At 50.2% G+C, this 20,124-nt stretch overlaps 1 protein-coding gene across 4 annotated transcripts in view; it reads right to left on the bottom strand.

The window, feature by feature from the left end:
• DSCAML1 (DS cell adhesion molecule like 1) overlaps window positions 1-14,429 on the bottom strand; it is a 504,760-nt gene extending 490,331 nt beyond the window's left edge. For all 4 annotated transcript variants that reach the window (XM_085647435.1, XM_085647434.1, XM_085647436.1 and 1 more), the window contains exon 1: window positions 14,270-14,429. In XM_085647435.1, the coding sequence (XP_085503561.1) occupies window positions 14,270-14,312 (43 nt within the window). In that variant the 5' untranslated portion in view covers window positions 14,313-14,429. The remainder of the gene's footprint in view (window positions 1-14,269) is intronic.
• Window positions 14,430-20,124: the final 5,695 nt, after the last annotated feature.

The following is a 20,124-nucleotide window of genomic DNA, read 5'->3' as shown; positions in this document are numbered from 1 at the left end:
TAACTCTGCCCCCCCAGTTGAGAGAGAACATCTTTATGCAGCGCACGATATCAAGGTTATGTACATACACAAAACAAAGAACACTTTTTAGCAGCACTGCGAGCCAAAGCCACGCGGGAGAAACCCAATGTCAAAAGGTATTGTGCTTTTGGCACCATTCAACATATAAGGCAGCACTGCTGGCCAGGGTTATGAATTAAAGGCAGGTCGCATAAGATCACTCCCACTCAATCACACTCAGTCACTCCACACCACTATGCAATGTGACAGGTTTCAGCCAGTCCATACAGCACGCTCTTACATACACATACGTACTCAGCACCCTAATGCGGTGCCATGGATACCCAGCAGGTATACGGTTCACCCTCTGCAGACTCCGTGGCCCAAGCCTCCTTCCACCTCAAATTCACCCCTATTAACATATATCCCTGGATGGAAGATAACCAACCCTGCCTCCTGGACTCTGGGCCACACGCAGCCAAAGTCACACTTACTCTGGGTCCTCAGGAAGCAGGTGGGAATATATGAGAGTTTTAATTAGTAGGTACACGTAAACAAGGGAGAGATTGGCAGCCACTCTGGAACTTCATCCAAAGATCTCAAAACACAAAAGGAGTCATGCAGTCTATTGACCCACTTCCATGTCAATCTCTCTTGCTACAACCACCTGGCAGCACAATGTCTTCGGGAGGGACCAGGTGTGGAGAGGGCAGTTGGTCTGCCGCAATGAGGGTCAACAAGGGAACAACTGATGAATGGGGAGTAATACAGGAGAGCCAATCGTTAGGCTTGAGAGGCTCCACGGTTCATGATGATCTGAGTCATGCCCAGGCAATCCAGCCACAGTGACTGGTGCGCATAGGGATGAGATGTACCAGGCACTTCAGATTTCAAACACGATAAGTTCCAAATTCTGCCCCTACCTGGTCAGGAGGGTCAATGACCGGTGCACGTTGCGTTGGGTTGCACCAGGCAATTCCGGTCACACACAGTGAAGAGTTGCAATTCCGTACCTCTCTGGAAATGAGGCACAAAGTCCGGTGCACAATGATACAGGTTGCACAAGACCAGTTCTGTCACACACAAATAGGCACGAGTTCAGCAGAGCCACATGAGGTAGAATGAGGCACTGCTCCGGGGACACCACCACCTCTGAGGGTTGCACCTTGTGAATTGGACACCACATGCAATGAGCATGCAATCGGCGTTTCACATGAGAGAAATGGGGAAACGACTGAAAAAATGGGCCATGCGAGGTCCCGCATCGAATGAATCCGCTCACCACCACTAGATGCTTATGAGTGTTGTGGTCCCCGCAGTACAGGAACCGCATGCCTCAGATTCAGGCAAGATTTCCGCGGCTCTACACTAGGCAATGCGGTTTCCAGACACAAGTCTTAAGTCCACACTCACACCACGCTACCAGTTTGGATTTAGTGGACAAGGTGGGCACTTGAGAGGGCACTGCTCTCCAGATGTCACAGGTTGATTGTGTAGGTCCATCAGAGAGATCTTCGATGTCCCTGAGGTCTCTGCGAGAACAGGAGGCCTGCCGTCAGGCCCTTGGAGAGCACACTACGGGGTGCCACACTTCAGCAGGTCCTCTGCCCAGGTCAGTCTCTATTTTGACAGTTATCTTCCATTTGCACAACAGAGTCCTCTGACAATGTGCACCATACAGTCCGGGTTCTCCAGTGCCAGGTCCCCACCAGCATATCTCAACCTTGCTGGAGTATGGCACCCGTAGTTATACTGTTGTGTCTTTGAAGTCTGATGGGTTTAGAGGTTTTCCCTTTGAACCACAGACGTCTCCCCTAAATTGTAGGCCTGTCTGCCATGGGGCCTTTGAATGCAGATCTTAATCTTTAGTGGGCCATGATCCAGCCCCTAGAATCAAGGTGACACAGACTTTATTTTCCCTCTATACCATTCGGCCCTTAAATGGCAGAGGTTTGCGGTTCCCGTGCAATGCCCATGTTTTATGGCTGTTGATTGGGGAATGCACAGATGTCCTCCCCCGACCCCTAGTGTCCACTGGAGCCAGACACCACGGTCCCCTAGACTATTGGAGCCTAGAAATATCAATATTCTATAAGTGGCATTTCTAAGTGAGTTCTGCCAAAAAACCCTTAAGCAAGGGAAAGGGTTTGGCACTGCGAATCCATTGATATGAAACATCATGAGGCTGCTTCACTGCAATCCACCATTGCAGTGCGAAGTATTGGCAACCATTTCCCCATGTTTACTTATGGGCAGAGCAGACCTCATAGGTAGTGAAAACACACATAGGTATTCCTCGCTACCTGGGTGCATGTGTACTATTGGGCACCCCGACCTGCGATAGCAGGAGAGACACATAGTTCCCTGCACCAGTGGTGCCAATGCACCCTTGTCTGCACAGCAGACTAGACATGGGTTTAACTAATATGTGTGTCTGTGCACACGCACTAACCTGCGCTGGCATGCGACACATGCAATCACGGGCCCCATAGGTGCGGGTGTGCGCTCACAGTGGCCTACACTGACAAGCTGCTCATGAGTTTACCCACGATAGCTACCAGTGTGCATCCACCCATCGGCAATGACAGATCGGCCCGTGTTTCCGACTATGAAATCGGCACCTTTTCCCAAAACAGACAGGAAGAGCGTGCGCACTTTCACACCATAGTTGTGGTGGGAAAGGGCTCAGAGGCCACATAAGAGAATTACAAAAACCCAGGTGGAAAAAGCAAAACGTTCGGGGACCACTACAAAGACCACCACCACTAGGTTGGAGTGAGGCCTGATGCAGGATTTGTGGACACCAGAATTTATATAAAAGGATGACGGTTTTAAAAGCAAAGATTCATGGTGGGTCCAAGGGAGTGTGCTTAAGTATTTGTATGGGCTGACATCTCGTAAAGTTGTTGGAGTCTACAGTTCCAAGCAGTCTAAACTGGGCTGGAATCTGGACCAAAGATGAGAGAACCAGGCTCAGGAAAGGAACATGGAGCGAAAATAAACATTAACTGGATAGTAAGAAAGCGAGGCGGGAACCGAAAGTCATCCTGAGCTGAACAGAAATAGAACCGAGCCAAGAGCACAGTTGATAACAGAATCGACAGAAAGTAAAACTAAAGACAGAAGTAGGTTGAACTGAATGAGGAAGTTTGCATACAAAGTTCACCACACCGGATAGTGATCAGACCCAAGATTACCGCTAACAATATCTCCTGGTTTCAGTTCTTTCCCATTTCTGGAACAGATTGTTTTCACCCGAACAAAAATGTGCTCAAGAAGTGAAATCAATGCTCATACCTGGTGCAGACATTATACGTACCCCCTACGAAAAGGTGCGAGTAGCCCCCAAAATTAACCCGGCCACCATTTTGCACCCCTAAAAGTCCCTTGTGTCCTGCCACCTTAGCCCTAGCTTCAGCCTTGGTATTATTACCGCCATTTTTTGTGTAGTTTTTTTTATATAGCGCAAACTCGACCCTCAGGTTTTGGGGCACTTTACATGAGCACCAGTCACATGGCACAAGGGCACATTCATTTTTGGTAGGCACGGGGAAATTACATGATTTGCCCAGAATCACAGGATGTTGAGCAGACTACGAGACTTGAACCCGGTTTCCCTGCTCCCAAGCCGGCAGCTCTGGCCGTTAGGCCACACTAGGTTCCTCTTCGAACACAGCACCGTGGATAAGAGGCCGCGGAGAGTTGCAGCGTTTCAACACTCCCTTTCCTGCTCTGCCGCCTGCTTTGCCACCATAGCGCTCTTCCCTCCATCCCCCAGTCGGCTGCTTTGGCACCGTTTTTATGCCAGCGTAATCACTACCCTTTCCCCGTCTTCTTGTCTCGGAAGCCCATGGAACCTAAATACAATCTGGAAATTTCGAGTGTGGTCGAGGATTGGTCCCGTGGGGCCAGCCCGTGTTACTACCCCCGGATACAAAGTCAATTCAAGGCTCGCCCATCCGAAACCCCGGCACCCAGGTGCCTCCGCGTCCCCTTAAAATGGGGTTCGTGGCTTGAAGGGCATCGCAACTGGCGCACAGACTGCGAGGCCGTGAGCTAAAAATGCATTCCACATTAAAAGCATTAACTGTGGCTTTTATGAGCGCTTTACATCGGCTTCAAAACCTCCCTGGGCTAGAAAACTCTCCCGGGAGACCAGACGTAAGGGTGGGTATTGAGGAGGGGGCAGGCCTGGCGAAGGGAGAGATGTTTACCAATAAGACATCCGCTCCATGGAAATCATACAACAAAAGACATACATGGCCGACCCACTCGGCAGGTGCCCTCGGTTTGTTTTCGACGCGATATGCAGATTTCTGAGAAATGTTTTTTTCGATGAAAAATCTGGAACTCTTCACCAGCCGCTTTGGGCATCATTACCGGGAAATCATTTTTTGGAGAGAGAAGTCGCGGTATAGATTTAAAAAAAAAAAAAAAAATTTGCAAAAAGTAGGAAGCTTAAACGCTGAGGATGTGATAACTCTGATCCCTGCTTGAGGTGCGGAGGTGGGGCTGGGGGTGGGGGAGGGGGGGGGGGGGGAGTTCTTCGATGCATAACACCTAATTTGAGGGCCAGATTGGGTAACTCTTCGCGTAATCGGTAGAGGGAAGTAAATCCCCCGCTCTGCATACGCTGGATGCGTGAGTTCTTGGCACGAGGACAGGCTCGCGAGCAGCTGACTCCTGAACACAGGGTCGCTTTAGGAATTGGACATTTGAATATTAAACCTCGCACTTAGAGTTAACCCGATTCCGCGGATTAAAATATGCTGTAAACGTCTCCCCGGCAAGGAGCAACGAAAGGTCGCCACCAGCCGGTTCTGGCGCAAATATCACCTTCATGTCGTAATTACAGTTGTAAATCCGAATTGTGTTATTGCGTTTGGGCCGCGGGCAGGTGAAAAGGCGCACTAGGCAGAGAGGCGCTGGCCGGGCATCCTTTCGGAGCGGATTAAGAGAGCAGAGCACGCAGGGCGAGTGACCTCGAAGAGCAGGGCTTTACTCAGATATCGACTTCCAAAAGGGGGGCTCGAACTCTGAGATTTACTAACACCCAAGGACGCGCTGAGCTGATTTCTTACAGCCACATCTACCCTGAGCTTTACAGTCAGGGTTCGCTCAGTACGCCTCAACGACACACGCTCGCTCTTTCAGCTTCACTGTTACCTCAGGGGCAAGGCTCGCTAGGCGAGCTTCTCTTACTTCCTAAGAGCAGAGTTTACTCTGTGAGCTTCACAGACACCCTGAGAGCAGGGCTCACTGGGTGAGCTTCACCGGCATCCTAAGAGCAGGGTTCGCTAGGTGAGCTTCACCTACATGCGAAGAGCAGGGCTCGCTAGGTGAGCTTCACCTACATGCGAAGAGCAGGGCTCGCTAGGTGAGCTTCACCAACATCCTAAGAGCAGGGCTCGCTACACGAGCTTCACCGACATGCTAAGAGTAGGGCTCGCTACATGAGCTTCACCAATACCCTAAGAGCAGGGCTCGCTAGGTGAGCTTCACCAACATCCTAAGAGCAGGGTGCGCTAGGTGAGCTTCACCGACATGCTAAGAGCTGGGCTCTGTAGGTGAGCTTCATTGACATCCTAAGAGCAGGGTTCGCTACGTGAGCTTCACTGACATGCTAAGAGCAGGGCTCGCTACATGAGCTTCACCGACATCCTAAGAGCAGGGCTCTCTAGGTGAGCTTCACCAACATCCTAAGAGCAGGGCTCTCTAGGTGAGCTTCATCGACATCCTAAGTGCAGGGTTCGCTACGTGAGCTTCACTGACATGCGAAGAGCAGGGCTCGCTAGGTCAGCTTCACCGACATGCTAAGAGCAGGGCTCTCTAGGTGAGCTTCATTGACATCCTAAGAGCAGGGTTCGCTACGTGAGCTTCACTGACATGCGAAGAGCAGGGCTCGCTAGGTCAGCTTCACCGACATGCGAAGAGCAGGGCTCTCTAGGTGAGCTTCATTGACATCCTAAGAGCAGGGTTCGCTACGTGAGCTTCACTGACATGCTAAGAGCAGGGCTCGCTAGGTGAGCTCCACCAACATGCTAAGAGCAGGGCTCTCTAGGTGAGCTTCATCGTCATCCTAAGAGCAGGGTTCGCTACGTGAGCTTCACTGACATGCTAAGAGCAGGGCTCGCTATGTGAGCTCCACCAACATGCTAAGAGCAGGGCTCTCTAGGTGAGCTTCATTGTCATCCTAAGAGCAGGGTTCGCTACATGAGCTTCACTAACATGCTAAGAGCAGGGCTCGCTAGGTGAGCTTCACCTACATGCGAAGAGCAGGGCTCGCTAGGTGAGCTTCACCAACATCCTAAGAGCAGGGCAAGCTAGGTGAGCTTCACCAACATGCTAAGAGCAGGGCTCTATAGGTGAGCTTCATCGACATCCTAAGAGCAGGGCTCGCTAGGTGGGCTTCACCAACATCCTAAAAGCAGGGCTCGCTAGGTGAGCTTCACCAACATGCTAAGAGCAGGGCTCGCTACACGAGCTTCACCGACATGCTAAGAGCAGGGCTCTCTAGGCGAGCTTCAGCGACATCCTAAGAGCAGGGTTCGCTACGTGAGCTTTACCGACATGCGAAGAGCAGGGCTCGCTAGGTGAGCTTCACCAATTTCCTAAGAGAAGGGCTCGCTAGGTGAGCTTCACTGGCATCTTAAGAGCAGGGCTCGCTACGTGAGCTTTACCAACCAGGGCTCACTAGGTGAGCTTCACCGACATGCGAAGAGCAGGGCTCGCTAGGTGAGCTTCACCAACATCCTAAGACCAGGGCTCGCTAGGAGAGCTTCACCAACATCCTAAGAGCGGGGCTCGCTCGGTGAGCTTCATTGATATCCTAAGAGCAGGGTTCGCTACGTGAGCTTCACTGACATGCTAAGAGCAGGGCTCGCTACATGAGCTTCACCGACATCCTAAGAGCAGGGCTCTCTAGGTGAGATTCACCAACATGCTAAGAGCAGGGCTCTCTATGTGAGCTTTACCGACATCCTAAGAGCAGGGTTCGTTACGTGAGCTTCACCGACATGCGAAGAGCAGGGTTCGCTAGGTGAGCTTCACCAACATGCTAAGAGCAGGGTTCGCTCCGTGAGCTTCACCAACATCCTAAGAGCAGCTCTCGCTAGGTGAGCTTCACCAACATGCTAAGAGCAGGGCTCGCTACATGAGCTTCACCAACATGCTAAGAGCAGGGCTCGCTACACGAGCTTCACCGACATCCATAGAGCAGGGCTCGCTACATGAGTTTCACTGACATGCTAAGAGCAGGGCTCGCTACATGAGCTTCACTGAAATCCTAAGAGCAGGGTTTGCTACATGAGCTTCACCGACATGCAAAGAGCAGAGCTCGCTTCATAAGCCTCACCAACATCCTAAGAGCAGGGCTCGCTACGTGAGCTTCACCAACATGCTAAGAGCAGGGCTCGGCAGGTGAGCTTCACCAACATGCTAAGAGCAGGACTCGCTACGTGAGCTTCACCAACATCCTAAGAGCAGGGCTCGCTACATGAGCTTCACCGGCATGCTAAGAGCAGGGCTCGCTACATGAGCTTCACCAACATCCTAAGAGTAGGGCTCGCTACATGAGCTTCACCGACATGCTAAGAGCAGGGCTCGCTACGTGAGCTTCACCAACATTCTAAGAGCAGGGCTCGCTAGGTGAGCTTCACCGACATGTGAAGAGAAGGGCTCGCTACGTGAGCTTCATCGACATCCTAAGAGCGGGGCTCGCTACGTGAGCTTCACCGACATCCTAAGAGCAGGGCTCGCTACTTGAGCTTCACCAACATGCTAAGAGCAGGGCTCGCTACATGAGCTTCACCAACATCCTAAGAGTAGGGCTCGCTACATGAGCCGAACCAGACTTATGGGCTTATTCTACAGAGTCTAACTGCAACCATAGTACCCAAATCCAGACCTGGTGCCAGAGCCAGGTGTTCAAATCCAGGCATCCACCCCAAACCAAAATGTCTGATGCCAGACATCTGCCCCATACCCATGCGTTCACAGCCAGGCAGCTGACCCACAAGTAAAAGTCCAAATCACATTTCTACCCCAAACCTTGAAGTCCAACTCCAGGCCTCTGCCATTGGGAAAGATGGCCAAATCCAGGTATTTGGGTGTCGAGTTCCAGGCACCTGAGTTCCAGGCACCTACCAGAGAGATACATGTTCAGATTCAGGCATTTACACAAGGTACAGGGGTGTCCAAAATCCAGAAATCTACCTTTCAAAACGGTGTCTCAATCCAGGTATCAACCCCAGACAGGGGAGTCCAAAGCATAACCTAAATCCAGGTCTCTTCCCGAAACAGGGGTGGTCAATACCTTGCATTTGGGTGTCCAAATACAGCCATCTTCCCAAGACAAGGGTTTCCAAAACCAGGTATCTGGGTGTTGAGCTCCAGGCACCTACCAGAGACATACGTGTTCAGATCCAGGTATTTACACCCACACAGGGGTGGCCAAACCCGGGTATTTGGGCATCCAAATCCAGCCATCTACCCCCAGACAGCGGTGTCCATATCCAGCCATCTACCCCCAGACAGGGGGGTCCAAATCCAGCCATCTACCCCCAGACAGGGGTGTCCAAATCCAGCCATCTACCCCCAGGCAGCGGTGTTCATATCCAGCCATCTACCCCCAGGCAACGGTGTCCACATCCAGCCATCTACCCCCAGGCAACGGTGTCCACATCCAGCCATCTACCCCCAGGCAGTGGTGTCCATATCCAGCCATCTACCCCCAGGCAGCGGTGTCCATATCCAGCCATCTACCCCCAGGCAGCGGTGTCCACATCCAGCCATCTACCCCCAGGCAGTGGTGTCCATATCCAGCCATCCACCCCCAGGCAGCGGTGTCCATATCCAATCTACCCCAGGCAGCGGTGTCCATATCCAGCCATCTACCCCAGGCAGCGGTGTCCATATCCAGCCTTCTACCCCAGGCAGTGGTATCCAAATCCAAGCATCTTCCCCCAGGCAGCATTGTCCAAATCCAGGCATCTGCCCCAGACAGGGGTGTCCAGATCCAGGCATCTACCCCCAGATAGAGGTGTCGAGATCCAGGCATCTACCCCCAGATAGAGGTGTCCAGATCCAGGCATCTACCCCCAGATAGAGGTGTCCAGATCCAGGCATCTACCCCCAGATAGAGGTGTCCAGATCCAGGCATCTACCCCCAGATAGAGGTGTCCAGATCCAGGAATCTACCCCCAGATAGAGGTGTCCAGATCCAGGCATCTACTCCTAGACAGGGGTGTCGAGATCCAGGAATCTGCCCCCAGATAGAGGTGTCCAGATCCAGGCATCTACCCCAGACAGAGGTGTCCAGATCCAGGCATCTACCCCAGACAGAGGTGTCGAGATCCAGGAATCTACCCCTAGACAGGGGTGTCCAAATCTAAGCATTTGGAAGTCGAAATCCATGCATCTACCAGGGACAAAGTATCCTAATCCAGACATCCACCCCCAGATGTCCAAATCCAGGCTTTCAGGTTTCTACTCCAGACATGTTTTCCCAAAGTAAGGCATCTGCAGAGTCACCGAAGCCCAAATTCATGCAGTTGCCAAAACCACCAGACCAAAAATCCAAGCATCTGCCCAGGTCCATTTCCAAGCATCTGCCCAGTTGCCGGAGCCTACATCCAATTTTTTGCATCCCAGTTGACTTGTCACAGCCTAAAGCTGGGTATTTGCCCCAGTGATCACAATGCAGCTGGAGAGGAGGTTTAGAAACATGGTTATGATACAAGATACTACAGTTTTCAGCAGCCATGATGGAGACAGATGGCAGGACATTGGAGGAAGACCAGAGCAGAGGCATGCCGAGAAGCAACCTATATATGAACAAAAATTCATACTTAAGAGGTGAATGAGACTGGCTTGTAAACAGTACAAACAAGAGGCCCTTGAATCTCCTCAGCCTTTGCTACCGTAAATCTCCAAGGTTCCAGGTGCCTAGAATATTCATGCGCTTTTGGGATGCGGCAAATACCCCCACGGAATGCGGCCGATGCCACCATGGGATGCCGCTGATGCCAGCATGGGATGCTGCCAATGCCAGCATGGGATGCCGCCAATGCCACCATGGAATGCCGCCAATGCCACCATGGAATGCGGCCGATGCACCCATGGGATGCGGCCTATACCCCTATGGGATGCGGCCTATGCTCCCATGGGATGCCGTCAATGCCAGCATGGGATGCTGCCAATGCCGCCATGGGATGCCACCGATGCTGCCAATGTCACCATGGGATGCCGCCAATGTCACAATGGGATGCCAACAATGCCACCATGGGATGCCAACAATGCCACCATGGGATGCCAACAATGCCACCATGGGATGCCAGCAATGCCACCATGAAATACGGCCAATGCCACTATGGGATGCTACAAATGCGAGGATAACCTACATCAAGAGAAGTGGCTGCTACATGAAGGCCTGGTATTGCTCAGGGGTTAGACTCAAGTGCTCACTGTGCCAGGGTCAGGGTTAATACATGGGCAGGTCGGCAGGGTTCTCCCCTACCAGGGGTATAGTAAATGCAGTGCAAAGAGTGGCAGAGGTCATTCTTACAGCACCTGTCTTTTTAGCTGTTTCCTCTGCCCAGTCATACCAAGAACCGAGGTTTTGTAGGGTACACCTTTTTCAGGGTCGGAGGTAAACCACAGGGGCCCACCCATGCCCTGGACAACAGTACTATTTGAGCATAATGCCAGAAGTTTCGTAGACTGGGTAGTAGTGTCGGGTTTGGTAAACTTCATGTGCCCACGTTCACTCAGACGACCCCTGTAATCTCATTTATGTGTGAAAACGGCAATGTGTTGTCTCACTACCGAGTCCTTGAAAGAGGTTCTTATCCCAGCCCCCCACCCGCCTGGATGCCACTAAGGCGTTATGTCCAGACTTGCCCAGGTAGGGGGAGGGAGTTATCTCCCTCTGTGGCCCGCAAACCCCTCCCCCCACACACACCCGACAGTGAATGCTTACTAAAGCCTCCTAGAAAGAGCTGCCATGCAGCGGTGACAAAACAACACCAACACAGCTGGGCATGTGGGCATACATGTCTTCCCTTGGTCCTCCGGGAACGAACAGTCTCAAATATCACATGCACCTCAGACACCAGAAGGTAAATCACCTTGATATCAATCAGGTACCGCCCAAAAAAAAAAAAAACGGGACTCTAACTGGGCCCCTAACATTCAGATCCCCAAGCACCAGACAACAAACAAACACAGTATTGTTCAGCAAGCACCACCCTCCCAAAAATCCCCATCACGACCCAAGCCAAGTCCACGAGGGTGTCGGAGACTCGACCCACCCAAAACCAAACCACGGTCATTTTCAAAAATAGAACGCACCCAACAACAAATCCATGTCAAACAAACTAAAATAAAAACTCACCCACAACCCTGTGCAACAAATAACCTCAAACGAGCCCTGTTAGCAGTGTACAGCAACCTTACACCATAAAAACACACCCTTAGCCTATCCAACAGCGTGCCCTGCGCCAAATCAAACCTGCTGACGTGTTATATAGGAAAATACCCCTAACACTAAATTGCCGTCGGAACCTTCAAACCAAAGAAATACACGAAAAGAATTCGCCCAAACCACAGTCATAGTAAAGTCCAAAGATCGAAGCCCCAAACCAGGAACCCCCAAAACAAATCCACAACCCTCTCCAGACAGACCCAAACCTACAATCCTGTCCAGCAATCAGATCCTACCAAAAAAATCCGACAGCTCTCACCAACAGAACCCACACATACTCTCTAGCAAGCACTCTGACCCCCAAACAAACCCCACAATCCTATCCCATAGTTAGTGCCCCCGAAAACAAATCAACAACTCGGTCCTACGCTCAGGAGCCCCCAATCCAACCACACAGCTCTATCCCCCAAAAGCAAATACAACTCCGTCCAACACCCAGAACCCCATGCTTGTCCCACTCATATTCCAAAACCATACTCACTGTACTATTCAACACACAGAACACCAAACAACCCCTTCCAACACCGATCCCCGCCACCTCAAATCAAACCCACAATCCTGCGTAACACTAAGACCCACAAAATCCAACCCTCTTAAACAGAACCCACATCTACTCTCGAATCCGCCCTCAGACACCCTACAGCCAAACACACAATCCTGCGCCACACTCAGACCCACAAGATCCAACCCTCTTAAACAGAACCCACATCTACTCTCGAATCCGCCCTCAGACACCCTACAACCAAACACACAATCCTGCGCCACACTCAGACCCACAAAATATGTCAAGTGCCTTGTGCATCAAATCAGCTCTCCACCCCTCACGGCAGCAAGAGCACCACAACACAGCCATCTGTGCACTCCTGACAAGAGACCACCTTAGCAATGAGACCCCTCTTCACCACAACAACCCTGCGCACATCAGTAAGGAGACCACCCAACAGGGAGACAGGTTCACATCCAATCTCCCCACCCCGGGCACTCTGAACCAGAGACCACCGCGGCAAGAGACACCTAAAACCATGTCTGCGCTCCAGAGAGACCACCTCCGCAAGAACAGAGACCACTGCAGCAAGAGACACCCCAAACCATCTCTGCGCTCCTGGAGACCACCTCCACAAGAACAGAGACCACCGTAGCAAGAGACACCTCAACCATTCTATGCGCTCCAGAGGAGACACCACCCCAAGAACAGAGACCACCACAGCAAGAGACACCTTAAACCATGTCTGCGCTCCAGAGAGACCACCTCCGCAAGAACAGAGACTACTGCATCAAGAGACACCACAAACCATCTCTGCGCTCCTGGAGACCACCTCCACAAGAACAGAGACCACCGTAGCAAGAGACACCTCAAAACTTCTATGCGCTCCAGAGGAGACACCTCCACAAGAACAGAGACCACCACAGCAAGAGACACCTTAAACCATGTCTGCGCTCCAGAGAGACCACCTCCGCAAGAACAGAGACTACTGCATCAAGAGACACCACAAACCATCTCTGCGCTCCTGGAGACCACCTCCACAAGAACAGAGACCACCGTAGCAAGAGACACCTCAAAACTTCTATGCGCTCCAGAGGAGACACCTCCACAAGAACAGAGACCACCGTAGCAAGAGACACCTCAAACCCCCTCTGTGCTCCAGAGGAGACATCTCCACAAGAACAGAGACCACTGTAGCAAGAGACACCTCAAATCATCCTTGCGCTCCATAGCAGACAACCTCCGCAGGAATAGAGACCACCGTAGCAAGAGACAACTCAAACTATCTCTGCAGTTCAGAGGTGACCACCGCAGCAAGTCTACCTGAAACCATCACTGCACTCCAGAGGAGACATCTCCGCAACAACAGAGACCACCAGAGTAACGACACACCTTGCCACCTCTGTGAGCTACAAAGTAATGACCAGCCTAGCAAGAGACCACCTCAAACCACAGTTACACTCTAAAATAGAGACGAAAACGACATGACAAGCACTCTGAGAAAGCTAGAGACCCCCGGTACCCTGCAGAAGAGACCTCCCAAGATATCGATGGGTTCAATGGAAAGGGGGCGGGTGACTAACTTCGAACCGAGACCAGTCCGAAGCACATTGCCCAGTCCCAGGGTCCCTCGAGACCTGCCCCCTTTCTAGAAGGAAGCCCCTTGCACCCCCAGAGGTGCGAGTTAGGGGCTCATATCCGACCCCCCTGAGCCAGGCGCACATCTCCAGCCTTTTAAGCAGAAGCAGGTCTCTCTGCCCTGCCGCCTCATCAGAGAGATTAACGGAGGCTGGCTGTGGAGGTGGGGTGGGGGCTGCAGAACAGGGAAAAACACACTCATTAGGGAAGTCATTAGGAAGCTACGGCTAATTATAAAACCGCACAATCAGGGAGCATTCTTTCTGCTACGTTTCCGAAGAACCCTGCGTTTTTTTTTAATCTGCATTTTTGCATATCGAATCCGAAGTGGGAATATTCACGATTAATTATTCACGATAGGCGGCAGATCAGTCATCTAATTTGCATTTTCTCTCCTTTTGTCTGCTTAAGGTGCGTCAGAAATTAGCTGCAGAATTTCCTCGCCAATAAACAAAGATTCGCCTGTCCCCCAAAAGTAGACAAAACAGAACCCAAAGGGAACAAGAGGTATAGCCGCCGATTCACAAAACGGCAAAACAATCAAGAAAGTGCCATGCAATAAGCGAAACACATGACGTCCTTCCCCTTTCTGCACTAAAGAGAGAAGTGAGGAGAGAACTGGAGTAAAAAGTGAGTATAAGCTCTGGGGGGACCTGGCCGCCTACCTTTGTGGACGGAGTACAGCAGGAGGAGGGTTACCAGCCACATGCCATAAAAGCGCCTCGTCGCCCTGGGGTGCTATAGCGCCTCTGGTCCCGGGGGTGGTGTAGCGCTTCGAGTCCCTGCCGTCCCCCCACTGCCTGGCTCCGCACTAGGACCGGGCTCGGCGCTCTAAGCCGAGGAGCTCGGCTCCTCCCGGGCTCCTCCCGGGCTCCTCCCCGGCCCGTCGCAGCCACTCCCGGTAAGGCAGGGCTACGGCCCCGCCCCGGAGGAGGCCGCCGGCCTCCTGTCATTGAGTGGGTGGAGGTGTTATATTCGGGGGAGGTTATCGTTCTGTGTTATCGGAGCGAAGGGGGGGGGCTCCGTGTTTGCGTGATGATCGCCTTTCATGGGCACGACTCCCCTGTGCAGCACCTGTACCTGGCGCGCGCCCCGGAGTCTGACGGGGCACAGCGACGGGAGGGAGAGGAGGGGGGGAGGGGGGGGCTCTGGAGTGCGCAGGCTCTCTCTCGAGGGGGCTCCAGATTCACAAAATGCATGTGTATGTTGGGGGCTGTCACGTGAGACTGTTTGGGAGGGAGACTGGATTCCCTGCTGTAACCCTCTGAATACTGCTTTTCTCGCTCAAACATCCAGTGAAATTGAGACCCCGTGTCTGCGCTGCCTCGTTACCCGTAGTTTTACCCCTATCCTTGAGTTTTCTTCTGCCTGCCTCCGCGGACTGTTCGCGATCGAGAAACCCGAATGAATTCACCACAGATGACTTAAACCCGAATGAGCCAGAAGCTCACAGGAGAAGTCTAGGACCCACCCAAAAGCCCGGAACTCACCAAAAGAAAAATAATGCTCATTAGGAACTTACAACAATAAATATACCTGTGCTCAGAGGTCTAGACAGCCATCCAAGAGCCTGGAACATTCCACAGTAAAAACTAGAATCAACCCTAAAAGCTAATTACTCATGACAAGCATGTCCTAGAAGTCGGTAACCCTCAGACGTATAGACCCCTCAAAGATGTCTAGGACAAACCTCATCCCACCAGAAACTCTAGGAACCATCTACCGCCTAAGAGGTCTGGAAAATCTCAGCAACAAGTCGAGAACATGCAAAAGCCCTTTCCGCACATAGACTATGGAACATCTCGATTCTCAGGTATTGAATTGCTGCTTCAAAACATCTGCACCCTCTCCCAGGTGCTCCTCATTTGCATGAGTAAAATTCATTTGCCCAATACTGTAATATCTCGGGGGCTCCTCCATGCTAGAGCTGTGCTTTAGAAAACCCATAGCAACACACCTACCAGTACTACCATGATGATGACCCAGAAAGCTGACTTCTTGATACTGGAACACTTGACCAACAGGTTGAACGCAGATCTGATTCCCTATATTTCCATCTGTTTTCCCTGAAAAAGCTAACATTATATCTAAGATGTGGTTTAGAAGGGTGTAATGAAGGCTACAGAACAAAACCGCAAAAGACCTGCGAGTCACAAGTTAAGTTTGTACGCTAACTTAATCACACCCCACTGTACTCACTCAACCTTAACTGCCACCCTTGACTTAACCGCTTCAGTGCCCATGACGAGATGGTCTCATCATGGAGCACGGTTGCGCTGTGCCCATGACGAGACTATCTCGTCATGAACCCCGCCCGCTAATGCAACGCCCGGCACAGGGCGGGGAAAGGGCGTGGCACTGAAGGGGTTAAACTCTTTCCAGCATCAAACATATTTTCATGCATACAATAACTTTACATAATGTACAATATCACAAATTACGTCTATTTTTATATGTGCAAGGAATGCATTCTTTAATCATAATAACATAACCTGCAGTCCAATAAATTACAGTAGTGTGTGCTTTTCACAATATTTGACTTCAAACGTGTATATTCAATCTTTAATAAAGTATGTAATTTGTGATATTGTAAAAGTTGTAGTGTGGAGGGGAGGCATGGGTCTGGGTCTGAACTCATGTGGCGAAGTGAGCTAAAGAATGATGATGGATTCAACCCACATCTGTGACTGGGGGTGAGTGTCTGAAAAGTTTCAGCGCTCCGTCTATCATCTCCTTGTGTTTGCTTTATTCGCCCTAAATTGGCAGGTTATGCCCGGACGAGGATCCCTTGCTCACTATGCCACTGGATTCAAGCTAGCCTGGCTGATGAAGGGTGCTACCCTGAAATCGGTCCCAGGATGCTTGTTTCCGGTTGAGGGAAGACCTGGCTTGGCAGTTCAGGCTGGACTGTTCCCATGAGGCACAGGGTCAAGACTGATTTGCATATAGCTAGGTATGAACTGAGGTGGAGAAGTGAGCTAAAGAATGATGATGGATTCAACCCAGATCTGTGACTAGAGGTGAGTGTCTGAAAAGTTTCAGCGCTCCGTCTATCATCTCCTTGTGTTTGCTTTGTTCGCCCTAAGTTGGTAGGGTATGCACAGAAGTGGGTCCCTTGCTCACTTTGCCACTGGATTCAAGCTAGCCTGGCTGATGAAGGGTGTTACCCAGAAACCGGTCCCAGGATGCTTGTTTCCGGTTCAGGGAAGACCTGGCTTGGTAGTTTGGGCTGGACTGTTCTCATGAGGCACAGGGTCAAGACTGATTTACATATAGCTGGGTCTGAACTGAGGTGGTAAAGTGAGCTAAAGAATGATGATGGATTCAACCCAGATCTTTGACTGGAGGTGAGTGTCTGAAAAGTTTCAGTGGTCTGTCCATCATCTCCTTGCGTTTACCTGCTTTTCCTCAACGTTCCTTGACTAGGGCAGGTGGCAGTATATTATTTCCCTAGCCCGAATTTCCCACGTGCTTCCCCATAAGCATGTGAGGTATATTTAGGGTCTGACTGGCCCATTGAGCAATCTCAGAGTGCCATATAGGCCAGTCTGACAGGTCAGTGTGTGGGCAGGTTTTGTGACTGTGTGTAGGCCAGTTTTGTGGGATGGGGGCAGAGTTTGTGGCTGTGTGTGGACTGGTGTTGTAAACATCTTTAAATAAAGACAAGGCGGCAGTAACAAGCAGCACTGTGCAGGATTTGAACCAATCACACTTTGTGTGTAGAACAGAAGGGTTATGTCTATGTTTCTATTTTTTTGATAGGGAAGAAACATCATGAGTTTGACTGCTGCATTTCTCTAACATTTCTCCAATATTAACATGCACACTGCCTGCAGCATGCTCAAATATCAGTGGTTGACCACCCTCAGAGAACCCCCAGTAAGCATGTCTTAGAAAGTGCAAAGTTGCTTGGTTTGCAAATGTGGGTTTCATTTTTTATTACATACTATATATGTGGGCCACTTTTATTTTGATGATGGGCCTATTTTATGCCCAAGTCTGCCAACATTTTGTGTTTTAACCATCTTGCCCAATCATGGACAGATGGGTAGGTTTCCCTCTTGACTTGCAACAGTATCGTCGACAGGCGCCAGGGATATATTTCTGGGAGGTTTAGTTGCTACCTCTCCCTAGCCTCCAGAAAGGGGATTAGTAGATTTACGGGGCAGCTAGCTTTTGTCCTGAAACTGTCTTTGTATTTGTGAATACCCCCCCAGAATCGCTGAGCTGCTCCAGTTCTTAGTGGCATACACAATTCTGCACCCCATAGAGGAGTGGGCAAGCTGCCTGCTGCCCCTGTGTGCTGTTTGCATCTGCAGAGGTGGGGCTGTAGCAAACCTCCCTCCCCCCCACATTCCCCTCATTTAGGGGGCACATTTGTTTCCGGTTCTTTGGGCAAGGCAGGGGGAGTGTAATGAAATGATTTTACGATTGCTCTGCCCCTCCTCTGGAGCAGATCCAGCTATTTGTGAAAGAGTATCATCAAAAAGCCTGCAATTTGGAGAACTTCCCCTCTTCACTTTGTTACCAGTATGCGGTAAACTGATTGAAAACATCTTGCTAGATGGCCAGCTAGTCATCTCATGACCTCTAACCTTCTATATGAAGGCCAAGAGAGTATAGCACAGAATCTGTGCTGATGACTGTCCCATATGATCTCCGGGCTTGCCAAGATAGGGGTGAGGCAGCTGACCTGTTGGTCCTCTCTGTTTGATAGGATCAACCATGCTATTCTAATTGACATTCTCAGAAAAGTAGAATTCACGTGTTTCACCTCCTTACTAGAAGACCAGACCCAGTCTGTGTCCCTCCTGCTATTTCGATCTCTGGAGGTGCATGTTCCTTTGCGCATCCCCAATGCGCCATACTATCTCTTAAACTGTTTAAACTTTACACCCGGCCTCTCAATGGAATTGTTCACACGTTCAGCTTTAACACCTTGTCCTATGGTTATGACATGCAGCTCTTGCTCAGATTTTCCCACCAGTCTGCCAACTCCGTTTGACACTTTACATGCTGCTTGTCCAGTGTACACAGCAGGGTGTGCACCATCCTTTTAAAAAACGGAATGGAGGGTAGACAGAGATCTTGATACCTCAGTATGGACTCTGGATCTCTGACCAGGAGAAAAATGTAGAAATTATTTTTGATGAGATTAATTCCTTATTACCCCAAATTCAGAAAGTCTAGTCTATTGGTCTAATTAATTAAAAAAAATGCTGAAATATATTATCCCCTTTATTCCATCTGATAGCCTGCATGGCTTGCAGGGGCTTGTGTGCTGTTTCATGTAGGTTATTGCAATTCCTTATTTTTAGATCTTCCGGACTTTTGCATGCTGAGCCACAGCACCTTCAGCATTTAGCTGGACTGTTAGCATCCAATCAGGTAATGTAGGCCTGCAACTCCCTCCATTTACTTCCAGAGACTAAGAGAATACAATTTAAAGCTCTGTGTATCTTGTACTGTGCCTTTTACAGAATTGTCATGTTTTCTTATCACAGAAGTTGACCTCCTCTGTTCATTCTACAACCTTGTGCTCTGGCCCTGCTGCTGCTAGATGTGACTCATTTAAGTGCTGCTCTTGTGCTGAATGTAGTGTCGTACGGTGTCCACTTTCCAAGTAGGAATTGTTTGTTTGTTGGACAACATAAACATTGGGATGGTGCCAGACTGATTCTATGCACCCCCTCAGAATATGCGAGCCTATAGTACCACTAACACACAGTGCCATCATGAGTACCCCTAAACCCAGTAAGGTAACAAATGGTTTGGCCAACCTCAAAACATAACAACCCTGACTCCCCAAGGAATCGTGGTAACAGATCTAGAACCGCTTCTCTCAGGCACTCATGCATACTCAGAAGGATACACTAGAAATGCATGAAGGGTCTTTTCAATTTTTATTGAACCATTGGGATTGTTGTATAGAATATACGTGCTGCAATGAATAATAGACAGAAGCAGATAAAAGTAATTAACAGTATAAGAACAGTGAAAAGGATAAACATTTCCACCATTGTGCTAAGACAGTGTATATTTGCTGCATATAAGTACTGTGTATAGTGTACTCCTACTATGCGCTCCCTAACCTAGGTGCTAGGTAGGGTGTTCTGCCAAGAATCCCCTACTAGGTGATATAACTCCTCATTACCTGAAGGTAACTTATGAAGGTCCCCATCTCGGTCACAAGTTGGACATCCCTCCTTACAGAGGGCAGACAGGAAACAGCTGGGCTGAGACTCTGACAACAGCGACCTAGCAATGGCAGCAGAGTGCTCCTCTCATTTAAACATGAAAATGCGTGTGTATTTATAATAACAGTATCCATGCTTCCGTGCTGAGGCTTGAGCCAGGCTGCCCTTGTTTATTGCAAGCACAGATGATGGATGGAGTGCTGAAACTTTTCAACCACTCTGCCCCAGTCAAGAAATATGGATTTAATCCATCATTCTTTTGCTCACTTTGCCACCCCAGTTTGGACCCAGCCATATGCAAATAAGTCTTGACCATGCTCCTC

The sequence above is a fragment of the Triturus cristatus genome, chromosome 3_2 (genome assembly GCF_964204655.1).
Source record: "Triturus cristatus chromosome 3_2, aTriCri1.1, whole genome shotgun sequence".
Taxonomy (NCBI): Eukaryota; Metazoa; Chordata; class Amphibia; order Caudata; family Salamandridae; genus Triturus; species Triturus cristatus.
Note: the sequence above shows the minus strand (reverse complement) of the source record. Positions and strands in the feature narration are given on the sequence as shown.